Genomic DNA, 15,144 nt, shown 5'->3' with positions numbered 1-15,144 from the left:
CTACAGAACATAAAAATTTAATCCTTTTTTTTATCAACATTGTGAAATTGCATTCTGTGAAAATCAACAGTATTCATAGACATTTCTTGCTCCAGCTTCCCCGAGGTGACTGATTGCAGCTAGGATACCTCACAGTCCCTTGCTTTGCACCAAGCTCAGCAGCCAGAATAAATTGACTAAATCCGGGACATCATGAAACTGGTTACTTATTGCTCTTCAGTTGCACCAACAGGTCCTAGGTGCATAGGATTTGAGCTAAGATATTCCAAAGACCCCCGCATTCATTTAGAGAGTAGAGAATTCAACATGAATTGATTGCATTCTGTCAAATCATCACAGAACATTTACCTTTTGTTGCTCCAGCTGCGGCTAGATAGATGATTGCAGCCAAGACACACCACAGTCCCTTGCATTCATCCGGAGTGAAGTTCAGTAGCTGACATGAAGTGATTACTTTCTGCCACATCAACTTTGCATGATCTATCTCTTCATTCTGCAAAATGGGAGAAAAGATGTGAATGTGTTTTTACATATTTCATGCCATTGAAAGATGCAGAAGTGCAAGAACAATCCAACTCACAAAAGCATAAAACACAGAAAGATCATGAGGGCATGTACTTTGATGATGAGTGGATCTCTCCCCTAGAACATAGCTACATTGTACACAGTTATATTATCATACATATTTACTAAGCTTTGCACAGAAAAAATTAAGACATTGTTCTAATCTTGATTTTGATCACTTTAATTAACCTCTGCCAATTTTTTAAAGCAGGGGCCTGTTGCAGAAAGAGTTGCGTTTAAACGCAAGTCAAAATATCAAGCGCAAGTCCCGAATACGGGAGCTTCATTGGCTGAAAATCAAGTTGCGCAAGGTTTTTTGAGTTGCGTTTGATCGCAACTCTTTCTGCAACGGGCCCCTGGGTGTATGGTGTATGGATTTATGGATTTTGAAACAAAGTAGTTCTGACAAATCCAAATCTACTCACCATCTGCAAGGGTTGAATGTATGGATTCTCCTTCGACATTTTATGCAGTGACAGGTCTTGACTGAAATAAATAAAACAAGAAATAAAAGCATATCAAAATAATGAGTCATTTCATTAACTAGATCAACTTACAGGTATATCAATAACACTTGAAGACGCCAGAAAAAAAAATGAAGGAAAATAGTTTTAAAGGGATTTTTCCCTCTTTTCGAATATAATGCAGATAAATTATTAAAAAAAGAAGTATGGATAAATAAATAACCAAATTTAAATAAAGAGTTTGTCCTATCCCTTTAATGCCATGAGCACCCATCTAGAAGGTGATGCAGTAAAGTGACTCTGTTTCTTCTCTACTTTGGCAAGATATCAAGAGCTGTGAAAGCAATTATTCATTCCATCACACCCAGACTGATCACAACCTTCCCTCATCGCACCCTTCCATTCCAATACTAAGGACCGGTGAGGTGTGATGTTATCATGCAGACGGTGACCATGGCAACCCCTCCAACGTTTCACACCTCATCTGAAGCAACACCCTGAATGAGCCCTTTGTAAAGATGGACTTCAAATTCAGTCTTGACATTGGATGGATGGTAGCGCGGGAATACTAGGTTAAATTTGAGATAAAGAGCTAGTATGGTATCCTCTATTTTTGTCTATGTGGTGTATTTATTTGAAATGTTGGATTGTATCTGAACGTACCCCAAAGATGACTCTGAGGTTTGGAAATACTGTAATGGCACTAAAAGTCAAAATTTCAAAACTATACAACCCTCCTCCTCCTCCTCCTTCTCTTCCCCTACATTTTATCATTCTCTTCAATTCATTGCCTTCCTCCTTCTCTCACCTTCTCCTCCTCTTCCCCTCTCTCCCTCCTTCCCTATCCCCCTTCTCTTCCCCACCCCCTCCTTCTCTTCATCTCGCCTTTATCATTCTCTTCAATTCCTTGCCTTTCTCCTTCTTTCCCTCTTCCCTTCTCCTCCTCCTTCCCTACCCCCTCCTCCTTTCATATCCCCTCCTTTTCTTTCCCACCCCCTCCTCCTCTTCCCCTCCCCATTATCATTCTCTTTCAATTCCTTGCCTTCCTCCTCTCCCGTTCTCCTCCTTCTTCATTATCCCCCCACCTTTCCTATCCCCTCCTTCTCTTCCCCACCCCCTTCTTCTCTTCACCCCCCCCTTTTATCATTTTCTTCAATTAATTGCCTTCCTCCTTCTTTCGCCTTCCCCTCTCCTTCTCCTTTCCTATCCCTTTTTTCCTCTCCTCCTCAAAATTTTCTTAAATTCCTTGCCTTCCTCCTTCTCTCACCTCCTCCTCTTCTTCTTTCTCTTCCACTTTCCTCCTCCTTCTCTTCCCTCCCCCTTGCTCCTTCTATTCCCAAACCTCCTCTTCCTTATCTTCCCCTCTCCTCCTTCCCTCCTTTATTCCCCTTCTTCTCCCCCCCCCCCTTCTCTTTCCTCGCCTCCTTCCCTTCCACTCCCAATCCTCACCTTCCACCCTCCTTCTCTTCACCCCCTCCCACTATCTCTCTTTCCCTCTTCTCTTTCCTCATCTCCCCCTTTGCTGTTCTTCCCATCCTCCTCCTTTATTCTTCTCTCCATTCCTACCTGTGTCACATCTAAACCCCTTGCACAAATAGGACATGACCAACAATCTTCCTAATCCCTATTCATCCTTTCCTTCGATGACCAATATGAGAGATTTATAGAGTTTTAAATGGTGGTTTTCACTGGACACAGTTACAAGCTACTAAAATCTTAGCATCTACAGGTAATTGGCTAAGATCAATTGGCTAAGATCAATGAAAAATCACTGACAACATTTTTCATGAAACACTCTCCAACAGACATCAATAATTCAGATCTCTGGGGCCCAAGCATGGGGTTAAAAATAATTGCTCAATTTCAATGTGCAGTGGGACATGTAATGAGTGCCAGGAGTAGTTTTTTTTAAACAGTTATCTTGATCTGTGATATACAATAAATGTATCAAGATATTGCACCAACTATACCTCTGTCATTAACACACAGGGATGCCACTAGGTGTCCTCCAAAAATACTGAAACTTATCGCAGGCCGGGATAGTGTCCAAGAAATTTTTTTTTTAGGGGGGGTCCACCTTTAATTTTGGGATGGACACATGTCACAGGTAAAAAATTGGACAAGCAAAAAAAAAAAAAAAAAAAAAATTAGGAGGGGGGGGTCCACCCCCACCTCAAATTTAGGGGAGGGGGGGAGGACCAAGTGGTTTCTTACCTTGTTGTGATCGATGACTTTGAAGTCAATTAGGTTTGAAAAACTGACGGTAGTTAGTTGTGTGTTTCTCATAGACCGCTAGACCAAAAGCTTCAGTCTCTGTATTTTGGTTGTTCAGCTGAACCGCGTTGGCTCCACTCACCAATACATAGACTGAAGAGTTGTTGGCCCGTTCATAAAGACAACGTATCAGCTAACCCAGGGAGCTCCGGCCCACAAAGCGGGCCGGGGCTAGCTGATACGTAACCCAAGGAGCTCCGGCCCGCTTTCCTGGCCGGAGCTCCCTGGGTTCCGTATCAGCATGCAGCAGTAACGTTAGATCTAACATTCGGCGGAAACCCGATTTTCGGATCGTTTTTGGTACATAAAATGTCACATTATAAAAAAATAATTACATCCAAACTTACGAGAAAATATATAAAATTCAGAAACATCGTACCTTAGACCGCAGTTACCACTAATTCCTTTCAAATGATGATCAAAACTTAGTCATCCTCGATTTCTTCGTTGGTCATCGTAAGTTGCCATCTTGGATGACGTCATCATCTGTACAGACGTATTTACCAGTCGCTATTATACCGCGATTCGTGCCGCTACTTTGCGCTTGTCTATGTGCGTGCATTTGGAACTTGTCGCTCGCATTGATTGGCCAGGATATTGATCATTCTAATCAGAAAGCCTTGATAAAAGCATAACTCAATGAACGTAGTAGGCAGTGCGCGCGTTTATAATTTATGTACTGTATAAAAGCAAATATCTTGGGGAAATATCTCTCACTCGGTCGATCGACATGCATCGCAATCGGAAGAAATAGGGGGGAAAAAGGATGACTTTCCGTTTATTTTAGTACACAGAAAACAGGAAAAGTCGGAAATACGGAAATAAGACAGATAGCAGGAAAAAAGCCGGAATTCCGTATAAATACGGAAAAGTGGCATCCCTGAACACAGATTATAGGAGACAAGAACACTGCTCAACATTTTAACAAAGCAATAGCCCAATTTTCCCCCCATTTATTAGACAAGTTATCATTAATATGTGTGAGTCAAGCTGATATCTGAAAGACTGCTCTTGAATGACTTCTACCATATTAGTAGCAGATTCAAAATGAGAAGCAAAAGGCCATCTGGCTGCGCTTACGAGTGAAGTCATTCTGCATGAGGGGGACACGACATTTGCTCCGGTCCTAATAACGAGGGCTTAAGGTTAGAGTTAGGATTGCAATAGAGTTTTTTTTAATCAAAATAATGTAAAGATCATTAGGATTTATATAGTTTTTGAAGTTAGGTATTATGCTTGGCTTAACGTGTGGATTTTTCATCAGAGTGATTGTCGCAGGAGCAAATGTCACGGAACCTGCATACGACCCTTTAAAGCTATACACCAGGAGGGTCGACAATCTTACCTGAGTGATTGGTCAGCACCTGATATGAGGTAGTAGAAGATATTAAAAGCTCTCTCATCCTCTGGTTTCCTCACGATACGATACTTCTCAAGCATCAAGATCTAAACATCATTCAAATGAATTCAAGGACTAGTTATTTTGTTTGCATATACAATGTACATTATCAGACTGACTCATTTAGAGTGATCAAGTACAAGTAACACTTTAAGTTAAGTCATGTCAGAGTCTATGCAAAAATATTATGGATAAATAGTATTTGTTTAGTCACTTCTTCAAAGCCAATTTTAACGATACCAATGTAAAAGATTCAATACTCAAAGATGGAGGTATTTTTCTCTCTTGCTTTTGTTTTTTTCTTTTTAATCATCACTTTTTTGTTGATACGAATTTGAGTACAAATGATTAGCCAATCTCATGACCTTTCTTGTTTTAGAGTCTTATTACCTATTTCTAGTATCTGGGAACTATAGAAATATATACATAAGCTTGATTGCTAACACATTCATATTCTATGCTGATGATTTAAACACAGTTTTTCTTGACAACTTTCAAATTTGTCAGAGACTTGTCAGACATGGCAAAAAGTAATATTACAAACTGGATTCCAAGTACGGTACCAACATTTTCTCATTACCAACAGGTTGAATCATTACTAACAGGTTAGAACATTATTATTATATTAAGCAGGTAAAAGGAATATATCATATACTAGGTTTCAAGGAAAGGAACATCCATAAATTTAAATCACTTAGTAAAGAGGCCTATACTCCAATATAACCTTGCCTTCCCACACAAAGGCGTTAGCGCGCACTGCGCGTCGCCTTCCTGCACAAAGGCCGTTAGCCTCACTGCACGCCGCTTTCCCGCAGAAAGGCCGTTAGCATGCAGTGAACAGTGCGTGCTAACAGCCTTTGTGGGGGGAGGCGATGCGCAGTCCACGCTTATGGTCCTTAGGCAGGAAGGTGACACCTAGTGCGCGCTAACTGCTTTGTGCGGGAAGGCAACGATAAGGTGAATGAATTCTCTTTCAGTGATCTTTTCAAATGTATATATGATTTACCTGAATTGAGCTGGAAGCTATCTGACCAAGGTGATCAAAGTCTAGAGAGTAGATGTTAGCACATCTGGTAGCACTGGTGTTCTGAATGGTCCTAGCCCCGCCAAAGGCATCTAGCAGGGTTGTCACGGCGGTGATCTTGTCAACTAGTCAAGCATAGAAGGCAAACGTAGAGTTTCGGAAAAGAAAAAAAGTCATATAATTAATTGAAAAGAACCTAAAAGAAAACTAACATTAATGACAACACACAGCCTTTCTAGATAAAACTTGTATTGGTACAACTTAACAAGAAACTGACAATGTTTTAAGACATGAGCACGAGTCATGTCCAAGATATATTACGTAAGATGCAACATTTACACCGTTGTCATGTTGCGTCCTAAATTTCACATAATCTATCAGATATGTACAGCATGAATTTGTTGAAATTGACTACTGGGTACCCTAAGTGAGAAGCATAGGACTGTTCTATCACCTCGAACTGATTTCAACTATGGCATCTACCAGCCATCCTAGACAACTTCATGTTGATAAACAATCCACAGGAAATATCCACAACCTACTGAATATTTAGACACCTGAAGAGATTCAGTAGTGTTTGTTTACTGACAAGTACATCTTTCAAGTTTCTTGCCACCAATAAAGTAAAGTTGAGCAGAGATTAATTAATCAGCTCGCATAAACAAACTTAAATCATAAGATTGAAGAAATTGGATGGGTAAGATTACAAAGATAATGGGCTATAAAGAGTCACCTGTGACGATGTTGTTGTGCGAGCCAGACACGATGGTCAAGTACTGTAAGACGTGTCGCACGTTCCATGATTTACCTCCCCCGCTCCTCCCCATGAAGACAATGGACTGGTCCTGACGGGTCGATTGCATTGAGCGGTAGGCGGTCTGGGCTGCAGCGTAGATGTGAGGGGGCATGTCTTCCAACTTGCATCCTCGGAACATTTGAATAACCTGTCAAAGATACAAATAATGCAATATTTCAAAATTTATATTGATTTTTTTAATTGATATTTATATTAGATATGCTTCTTTTGCAAATGACAAAGCCTGAAGTCGCATCTGGCACCAACTCACAGAGAGATTTGTAACTGATTCAATCAACTCTGGAAAGCTGGTGACATCGTCATCAAGAGCAGATACAACCATTAAAAATGCTCTCAGTTAAGATGAACACTCAAGCCCTGTCCATTTTAGGGTTCAAAGCACAACCAAGGGAGTGTTATGTACACAATAATTTAAGTTTGATAAAAATCAACATTGACATTACAATTTGTATGAGGCACACAAAGTGTCACAAAAGAATAATAATTATAATATACAGTGTATGCATACAACATTTTTAAAGGGCTTAATACAATGTTTCTAAGCGCTGCATACTATATCCCAGGCCTTGGTACGGCTATCCTGATCATGCTTATGGGATGCACTCTTCCACATCTTAATCAATGAGATTGTGCATTAGTACTAAAGCAGGATTCTTAACTCTTTTAAAAAAAGATCCACTTTGTCCCTATTACCTAGAAACTTTCCTATTGAGTAGTATCGTCAATGGAACCATTGAATGCGCTCGGCCGTTTTTTAAGGATTTTTTCACTTTTTTTTTCTTTTTATCAATACCATGATATTGTCAAGGTGAGCTGCCCCTTTGAGACAGAGTAAACTGTGACTGATATTGAACAATATAATGTATGTTGATGCTATGTATCACCAGGGGGTTATTGACACTAGATCAATATCATGTTCTGAGAGGAAGTATCTTTTTATGCTACATTTATTCCATTGTCATCCAATGGCACGCTTAAACCATGGAGCTACGAGTAGCTCCATGCATGCTTAAAGGTAAATGCCAGTTGTGGTAACGATATCAAAATGAGTTCGTACAGAATCCAATGAAATGACCACCAAAGTGTCTGTTTGTATAAATAAAAAATATGTGCCAAAGGATTCTGAAAGAAATTGTGTAATTGCTGAGAAATTAGCAAATAAGCACAGGATTCGGGTCAAGCGTCGGGCCGACATTCAGAGCAATAATAATACACTGTCCCACATGCGCTTATCTGCGTTGGTGATCTTCAGTGTGAACATTTTCCAGCGTAGATTTCAAGATTACACAAAGTTCAGTTTATGTAACTGTACCAGATCTAGATCCTCGATGATATACTGACAATTAAGCCTGGTTTACATACTTTCTCATGAAATCAGTGTTTACTGCAACTACTGGTATTTCTCTTTAAAGTAGTCAACCAAATGCAATGACTTCAACCTGAAGGGGAAGAACATGCACTAAAAAATACCAACTTTAAATGCAGACTGCAAATACCTGTACATGTATCTTGATTGAAAAACAGTACAGTTTGGAAAATGGCTTTTACTTTTACAAATATATCAACAGCAAGTGTGATTATATCTTAACAGAAATCTGCATCAATTGCTGGAATCTAGCAGAATAAACAATTTTCAATTGAACATACACTTTTTATTTACCTTTACTTTTTGTCCTTAATTTGTTTAATATGCTATGAAAAGTTTTGCAAACATTTCAAAATAGTTTTTACCTTCTCATCTTTAAAAAGTTTGTGACCATTATCTTTCATTCAAAAATATCAAATGAAGAGGAATAGGCTCCAGCCTTGTTCACATGAGCATTAAATCTCCAAACAATTACAAAATTTATAACCTATAACATGTTATTATTTTTTAACAATTGGTTAAAACTTTTTTGTAATTGTTAAAACTTCTTAAACAATAGTTGTTAGAGTGATGGGCTTAAACAACATGCTTAAAATTTTAAACAGGATTTTTACAATGTGGTAAATCTAAATTTATTCTGTAAAGGGCAATATTGGTCAACACAAACCATAAGTATCATCATGTCTGTTGAGTAGGTAATTCAAAGAGCAGTATAGAACTACCGGTAATGAAAATTAAAATAAAAAACATTATTTTCCGAAACAGAAAGCTAACAGGATGTTAACAACAAAAACTATATGGCTTGCAACCACACAATAATGAAAGTCTTGTGGTTTTCCTGAAGTCGGAGAAACTTGAAGCTACCTTAAAGGCCACGTCCACCCCAGAAAAATGTTGATTTGAATCAATAGAGAAAATCAAACAAGCATAAGGCTGAAAATTTATTATAGTTATAACATTTTTTAAGTTTTGCTTATTTTTCACGAAACAGTTATACGCATGACTCAATGACATGCAAATGATAGAGTCGATGATATCCCTCACTCAATATTTCTTTTGTGTTTTATTGTTTGAAATCTACAATATTTTTATTTTTACAGATTTGACAATATAAGGACCAACTTGACTGAACCATGAAATGTCAAGACAATGGCAATTCCACAGGTTCAGGGAGGAATACTACTTTGTTTCGCAGGACAATGAGGAAAAAATTTGAATATTTCATATAATGAAATATAAAAGAAATAGCGAGTGAGTGATGTCATCATGCAGTCCCCTCACAGACCAGGATGTGCATATAACTGTTTCATGAAATTCAGCCAAACTTAATTATGTCATAACTTTCTATCTTACATCTGATGAAATTTCCAGTGTTATGCTTGTTAGATTTTTCTCTTTTATTCAAATCAACTCTCTGTTGGGGAGGACTTGTCCTTTAAAAATTTAAAGTTAGATGGAAACTTTGATACAGGGTCAATAATGGAATCATACTCGAGTATTATCTAATATTCCCATTTTACAACTGTGCCGTGGGATTTTATCTTTTTCCAACCTTTAAAAATTAAAACTTTGCTTTCTAAATGGATTTTAAAAATCAGACATAAAGATGCATGTTAACTGAAGTTTGTCATCTGAACACTGCTACTAAGTGCCATTTCCCCCTTCAATCAGAGAGTTTAATGACAGAGATCATTCTGGTAATAGCAAAGAATAATAAGGATTAACTTATTTGTCAGGGATTTGGAATTCTTTGAATGATTGTCGCTTTTGAAGTATACTGTTGCAATGCATACACCTTAAATTTTAAGCAAATATTCTGTGTGTTTTTCTGTGAGGAGGTTCAGATTTTTAATTGAAAATAAAACATCTCAGAGTAGAAAGAATGAATTGTATAAAAACATTTTGAAGGAATGGCATGTGTGATTGTTTGATTTATTGAGGGACAAAGAGATATCATAACATCCAACTGATATCAATTTACATCAATGAATAAATTATGAAATTTAGAGATTTTTTAATTATCCTTGAAATTTACCAATTAATATACAAACCCAAGGGTGAATTAATTTCAATATCTAATGTACTATGCATCAACATATAGAGATTTATCTTTTGTATATTTCTTGCTTGAAGGAGTTCAGGCATATTGTCGATCTGTCATTTCCTCTCAATAACTTTAGGAAGCGAAGCAAAGAATCGTTCACATTACAGACAAATTGGAGTTTTAAAGGCACAACAGTCATCGTAATGAATCCAATGTATATGAAAGCTGTGTTAAAAAAGCTATACAAGAAAATAATGAAATGCTGTACTATCAGCAACTTTGGTAGTGATTGGTAGTGATTTTTTTTTACCTGATTGCTAAGAAAGCATGAATGCTTGTAAGCAAGCAACCAGAGGACCGATGGCTTAAGGTCCTCTCCAAGGACCTTTGTGTCTTACAATTATACCAAGTTGAATTATCATTATATTTTTTACAAATTGTGAATACAAGAAATCAAGAATTATCTATAACAGGACAGCTACGTGAATATTTCTTATCTTGGGAATTTTTGAGGGATGGATCATAATGGCAAATAAATCTTGTTATAACAACTCTCATATTACTCTGCATTCATACAAAGAGCTAAGATCATAAAGTCTAATTAGCCTACTTAAATATGGTACTAGACTACTAGTTAGTTTATTTGATGCCCACACTTAGCTCAGAATTGCCAAAACTGTCTTTTGGCAGATATGGTCAGTGCATGAACTGTGTAAGCTATTTGTTGCTTTTCCTGCAATAATTTCTCCATCAAAATGCTTGAATCATTTTATTTGAACTCCCTAAGGACAAAGTATGAAAGGAAACATAACATCCATTCCCTCTGAAAGTAGTGCATCATTTCCTCTTTCCTATACAGCTATTAACTGTTATGACATAAAGTTACTGCTTTCTATTCTGTTATCCAACTCACTCTATCAAAGACTTTGAACCTACAGCAGCTACACAGCCCTGTTACTAACTTGTACTCTGGCCATCAAAATTCTGTTTTCATTTTTTCCCTCCTTTCTTCACTCTATATCTATTACTGCTAACATGATAATTCACTAGACAAATGCAACAATAATAGAATCTCTCTTTCAAATTTTCTTATCTTTTAAAGGTGTGGGGCTATTTTCAAACTCTTTTTTATCGCTTAGCAGTACTGAGAAAAATTCAATACAAATAACAATTGCATTGAAAGCATTTTGGCCACCCCAAATTTAGGCCATATATATGTTACACAGGTCCACCCAGGGCTTGCCTAACTTTTGAAGGAGAGGGTGAACAGGATTTGGGCAAGTCCTCATCCAAGGTTTAGCGCACATGCAAACGGTATATATTTAATTTTAAGTCTTCCATTCTGTCAGTGTGCATACTACCTGCATGTCACTACAAAATTTTGCACATTAATTAGCGAGTGCTTTCACTGGCAACAAATCATCAGTGGACTAAGGTCTGGTATCTAATCATTGATTACATTTTTCCAGATGAACATTATACTATTCCATGACTTCACAATGATTAATAATTGAATTGAATTGGCAAGGCAAAAAGCTCATCCATAAAAAAATGACAGATATGTCATGATGATTGCACTGTTTGTCTGGTTTTCTTTCCCCTTTCTTTTCGAGGCCTCTGTCAATTTCAAGCTCTAAGCTCAAGCTCTAAGATAGAGGGTCTCCCACATTTCAAAATGTATTATGTCGATAAACATATATAAACAAATTTTCTGCTATTTGTTTTTTATAATTAAGAAAAAAGAAATTTATCACTATCAGGTATAATTATGTTTCAATTAGAATGTTAGAATGTATGTATGCATATGTTATTCATTATGTCATTTGCTTATTGTTATTTTATGCTGAGGAAAATGATTACACTTGTATATACTTTTGTTATTGGAATGTGGAAATAAATAAATCAAATCAAATCAATGATTCTTTTTTTCTTCTAGCTACTAATTACCCTCTTTTTCTAATTAATATTATCTCATCTCTGACAGGACGATTGCTTGAATTTATGCCATTATTTTACGACCAAATTCTTTAAAGTGACCTTTTTGATTTATGTGTACATGTCATTCTTTTCTGTAGTTCAGTCTGAATTCTTATCGCTACTATTTTCGAGGAATTGTACCTCATTTTAACTTCAGATGCCAATAACTTCTCTAGTTGTTCATCAGATAAATATTTGGATTTCTTTAATACTTTTTAGGACACCCCCTCCCCCATCCCTCTCCCCGACCAACAATCATGTACTTTGAAGTCCCATAAAAGGACAGTCACACGTCTCAAGCTGGTCAAAGGTACATGCTGTGTACATACATGTAGCTGCATTCCACATCAATGCATGCCATGGTAAATATCATGTTCATTTCAAAGACATTCTCTATGCAAACACATCAATACCGTGTTTACACTTAATCGGCAATTGGTTCTGAACCAAATGCCGATGCAGAATCGGCATTTGGATTGCGTTTACACGTTGTTACAGCTCGCGGTTCAGAACCGCGAGCCGATGCAAAAACCTGAAATGATACGCATACCTACAATATACGTCATAATAAAGACAACGCTGTATCAGTGCGCTTACAATTACGTCACAATGGTAAAGTAATTGAAATGCGCACAAATTGCCGGTGCAGAATCGGCTTTCTGTTTACACGTAGTAAAAAAGCCGATTCTGCATCGGCTCGCGGTTCAGAACCTACTACTTTGGTGGTGCAAATTGCCGGTTCTGAACCGCGAGCCGATTCAAGTTGCTCGCGTTTACACGCTATGAAAAAGCCGATGCTGAATCGGCTCGCGGTTCAGAACCGCGAGCCGATTAAGTGTAAACACGGTACAAGACAAACACACATTGCACACATCATAATCATCTGGAGCAAAAAAGACAGACTTCGTATAGGCCTATATGCTAAAAAAAAAAAATTTAAACTCCATTTAGCTCCCAAAAGATATATACATGTATATACTTTTAATTAATATTGACTGTCGAGAGGTACATAAAGCTATTAGAATTAGGAATTATGATTTGGAAAAATAAATATAATTTCACTGTTTTGTTCTTTTGACTGTAGATACAATATTACATGTCATATTTCATAAAAGTGAAATATATATTTTTCTCTTTTGTTGTCAATTGTTGATCATGATATAGCTATATTTATCATCAAAGTTGCTTTTTATTTGGCTTAGAAATACTATTCATTTATTCAAATTATTTGAATGCTGGTAGCTCTCCACTCATCAGAATAAGGAAAACAACATCACTTTTTTCAAATTTTTAATATAGGCCTATTCTCCGTACAGTGAATATCCATTTTGATATTCAAATGAATAGTTACAGGGGAATCAATAATAAAAGCGGTATTCATTCGAAGATATACTTCAGAAAGGAGAAAAAGTATACATAAGTTTACCAAGATTATTCTACAAAGGAATTCATCAGGGATGCCTGTCAGTTTCACTAAAACTGGGCCTTAAAAAGAAGACATATGTGTTGTAACATTTTTATACTATCTTAATTTTTTAAACACTATTGATTGCATGAAATAATGAAGAACTCGGAAGAAAAACGGGAATCATTTACCGTATTTTAAAAAATAAAAGCACAGCAACACTTACAAGCCCATTCAAAACAGACTTAAAGGCAATTACTTTAGAATTTTGAACAGTTTGCTTACAGGCAACAAAACTCATGCTACACAATGTGCAAAACAATATATATAGAAAAACACAGCAACATTTTCAAACGTGCATCAAACATACTGTACATGTAGCATAAAAAGATTGAGGAAAATTCCAAAGCAAAAAAAAATCAAATTCTAATTAGGGAAAATCATTGTACTTACTGCCTTAGCATGCTGTAAATCAAATAAAAACATAAAGAGCATCATTTGTGAACTACAACAGATAAAAACAGCCTGTAAACATGCCTCAAAATATATCTAAAGCTGAAAAGCTGTGCAAAACTTACAAATGGGAAATTTATTTAGATATCATTATCAATTTGATATCGAGGCAATGTCTATGCTATTCCCAAATGAGAGAAAAAGTAATGCATATATTTCAGGGTGTGACAACAAATACAATATGACATACATTTGAATTCAAGTGTAAAGCTCAAGCGCAAGTATCATATGGCAACAAACATTGTATCGTAAGATGTAGAAATGAGTTCATGCAATCTAAATGAGTCAATGCATTATCGCATGTCAGGAGAAAACAGATCCTCACTAACACTGGTTCATAAATGTCTTATCTATAATTTCTCTCATGCCCCCTTCCCCCTTCCTACCCCTCCCTCTCAGAGAAAGACGGAGAAAGAGAGAGAGAGGGGGGATATACTTTCTAACATGAATGTTGATGACTGTGACTTGGCTACATCTGTTCAAGTCATATTATTTTTCCATTCTTTGCAACAGAATGCTTCTTGACAGCTGAGGATCATCTGTACAGCCCCCCCAAAAAAATACTAAGAAGGAGTTCTCCCAGACTGTGATTGATATCAATGTCTTGTACAGATGCACTGATTAGACTTTAAAGCGGCAATCATCCCAGGGCTTAAGGACTCGAGCCTTATTCCTTCTCTGATACATTTTGCTCTCCTACTTAAAATCTTAATAAGAAAAGAAAAATGCAAATGCACCAGAGTATATGAATATGTATAATTTCTCATTTAATTTATTATCCCAAAAGTTAATGTTGCTAGCACAAGAAGGTGCACAAGGGGAATTCGGTTTATCACATCAATATTCTATCACATCAATATTCTGTAATATTTCCTCCCTGAACTTGCAAAAAACAATGCAGACTATTTTCCAATTCATTAACACGGTTTTTTATTGTGGAGTCCGCATTATTCCAATCTGAACTCAATCTGGACTGTTTGAGGATGTATTCATAAAGGGGGCACAAGACTGTCACTGCTTCTAACTTAATTACATTATTGCTCAAGGAGAAAAGATCCATCTCCATTTCCACCATTCCATGCCCAATTCAGACCAAAAAAATGCATCGCTCTACTACAATTTAATACCTCCACATTGGATTTACGTACATGAATTTGAATAACAAAATGCTGACGAAATGAAGACGCTGTAAGTAACAAAGAATCTGAGCAGTGTTTTCAAACTAGAACTCATAAAATTATTCTAGTTCAGTGTGGTGTTGGGCATTTGCAAGTCATTAAACAGTGAACTAGTTGGC

The 15,144-nt window shown here is 36.9% G+C and overlaps 1 protein-coding gene across 1 annotated transcript in view; it reads right to left on the bottom strand.

Annotated features, from left to right (window-relative positions):
• The window catches only part of LOC129254462 (unconventional myosin-XVIIIa-like), a 45,228-nt gene that overhangs the window by 12,691 nt on the left and 17,393 nt on the right, over positions 1-15,144 (bottom strand). Inside the window, exons 4-9 of the mRNA XM_054892926.2 lie at positions 13,788-13,799; positions 6,459-6,669; positions 5,708-5,850; positions 4,648-4,748; positions 990-1,050; positions 349-493 (exon numbers count right to left, since the gene is read on the bottom strand). Coding sequence (XP_054748901.2) covers positions 349-493; positions 990-1,050; positions 4,648-4,748; positions 5,708-5,850; positions 6,459-6,669; positions 13,788-13,799 — 673 coding nt within the window. The remainder of the gene's footprint in view (positions 1-348; positions 494-989; positions 1,051-4,647; positions 4,749-5,707; positions 5,851-6,458; positions 6,670-13,787; positions 13,800-15,144) is intronic.

Source organism: Lytechinus pictus, chromosome 2 (assembly GCF_037042905.1).
Source record: "Lytechinus pictus isolate F3 Inbred chromosome 2, Lp3.0, whole genome shotgun sequence".
Lineage (NCBI taxonomy): Eukaryota > Metazoa > Echinodermata > Echinoidea > Temnopleuroida > Toxopneustidae > Lytechinus > Lytechinus pictus.
The sequence above is the reverse complement of the archived record's forward strand: the minus strand, read 5'-3'. Positions and strand labels throughout refer to the sequence as shown.